The 2,082-nt window shown below is 37.3% G+C and overlaps 1 protein-coding gene across 1 annotated transcript in view; it reads left to right on the top strand.

The window, feature by feature from the left end:
- Positions 1-2,082, top strand: part of uap1l1 (UDP-N-acetylglucosamine pyrophosphorylase 1, like 1) — a gene marked incomplete in the record, with an annotated part of 9,198 nt that overhangs the window by 6,579 nt on the left and 537 nt on the right. Inside the window, 1 exon segment of the mRNA XM_035667774.1 lies at positions 1,309-1,375. Coding sequence (XP_035523667.1) covers positions 1,309-1,375 — 67 coding nt within the window.

Below are 2,082 nucleotides of genomic sequence, written 5' to 3'. Positions count from 1 at the left end.
AGCTGCCCTCATCTCTTGGCTTGCTCAATTTAAAGGGCTGCCACGGTCACTCTGAGTAAAAGCCGCGCGTGCACACCTGCTGTAGCAACGCAGCTACACTCATTTTACCGGGATCGACCCATGGGATGGACAGAGAGATCGTTGGCTTTGGTGCTGCCCTGCTCTTACCTCGCGAAAGGACGCCGCGCCAGTCAGTACATACCGCTTCTCCGCTTACGGCAGCTATTAATATCTCCAGCACCAAACATATGTACAATAATAATTCTTTTTTTAAATAAAATAAAAAGTTGAGCTATTTTCCATTATTGATCAATTAATTATAGTTATAAATGAGGTATCACTGACACATTTTGGTAATAATCATTGAACACAAAATTTTCTATATGTGCCTCATTTCCAAAGATAATAATATGAAGGGGCAGCATTAGAGACGTGGCTAGGCGTTGTAAACATTAAAGGCTTAACCAAGTAGGGTCCGAGGGCATGCTTCCCTGTATATGCACTATTTTTCAAGCCAGTGGAGATAAAAGAATGCCTAAAAATCTACACATCATTTGGGAAAAATGTTCAATAATACTTTTGTTAAACTGTAGGAGTAGGTATGTGTTTGGATAGAACTTAAATTACATTTCCAAAAGAGCGTGATTAAAGACTTGTTCATTTCCTCCATGTATTCCACCTCCTGATCTAATTCCTTACTTTCAGTTTATCACATAAAAATTGTACACACTTTGCCTTTAACTTCAAGAGTCAAAAAAGCAGATCTCACTGTAAAATAACTTTTTATATATGTGTAGGATTCCCCATTAAATTTCCAATTCTGTAGGAGGTGTAGTGTAAAAATAAAAATATACAACGAATACAATATATGTGGTAGCCTTGCACTGTGGTAGCATTGACATTTAACAGTGGTTATTGTGTTCTGTAATGATTCTTCCTGCTCACACTGGCCCTGAAGAGATCCTTCCTAATGAGACAACACTGTGAGACATCCACAGTCTTTGTTCTGTGCGAATCTTTCTTTTCAGTCATCAGTCTTTTAAGTTGGTTTATGTTCACAACACTATTAACTAGCAGTTGGGGCTCTTAACACAAAAATCAATTAGTGTTTTTGAGATTCGATACAATATCACAAAACAAAATATTGCAATATGATATTTTCTTGTGCCCCTACTTTTTTGTATGAAATTCCCTCTATGGAGAGGAGAGATGATCATAGCTATCAATAACTCTTTCAATTTGCATATGGACTACTGAGTGTTGTATTAACATAGAGTGGAAAAATAAAAGTGTGTGTTTTTCCCCCAGTGTATCAGCAGGGAACAATCCTCCAGCACAATGTGAGATTTCACCACTGGTCTCCTACTTTGGAGAGGTAAGGACTTGAATGTGCCCATAGATCCATATAAAACATTAAGGAGAAAAGTTTCACTAGAGATGGATAAACCAATTGTTGGATTACAGCGATAAACTGGTGAAACTTGTAGAGCAGTTACATGTTATCTTTGCATAAATAATCAGTTTTCTCAGCTTGCATTTAAAAGTATTTTTGCACAATCAATACATTGCTGTCATTTTAAATGTTTTATCTTGAGAATGAGCACTTCCTAACTGACCCTTCCTAAGTCCCGCCCCTTTTTGCTGGGTGCTCCAATGACAGTTGAGCAAGCCTCGGTCAGAGCCTAGTCAACGTCCTCCTTTCCTGTACTTTGATATGCTATGTGCTAGGCTAATCTATGTTGAAAAGACGACTACATTTTGAAGATGATTAAAAGATAAAAGTGACATAGCCAGATAATTCACTAGCATGTTGCTAACATTTGCTAATTTAAGATGTGATGACTAAAGAATCTCCATTGATAAGGAAGTCAGGTGTTCTGTTTCAGTGGCAAATGCTTTAACATTGAGAACGGTCATACACAGATTAAAACACTAGACAGCTAACTACATGGCTAACAATAGATGTAGATTAGCTAGCTAGTTAGCTAGTGTTTTTGCTAACATTAGCTAGCTAGCTTAAGATGTGACTTGTTGCTTTTATCTTTTAACCATCTTTAAAATGTGGTTGTCTTTTCAACATAG

This window comes from Morone saxatilis, unplaced genomic scaffold, assembly GCF_004916995.1.
Source record: "Morone saxatilis isolate NCDOM2014 unplaced genomic scaffold, NCSU_SB_2.0 Contig21, whole genome shotgun sequence".
Classification (NCBI taxonomy): Eukaryota; Metazoa; Chordata; class Actinopteri; family Moronidae; genus Morone; species Morone saxatilis.
Note: the sequence above shows the minus strand (reverse complement) of the source record. Positions and strands in the feature narration are given on the sequence as shown.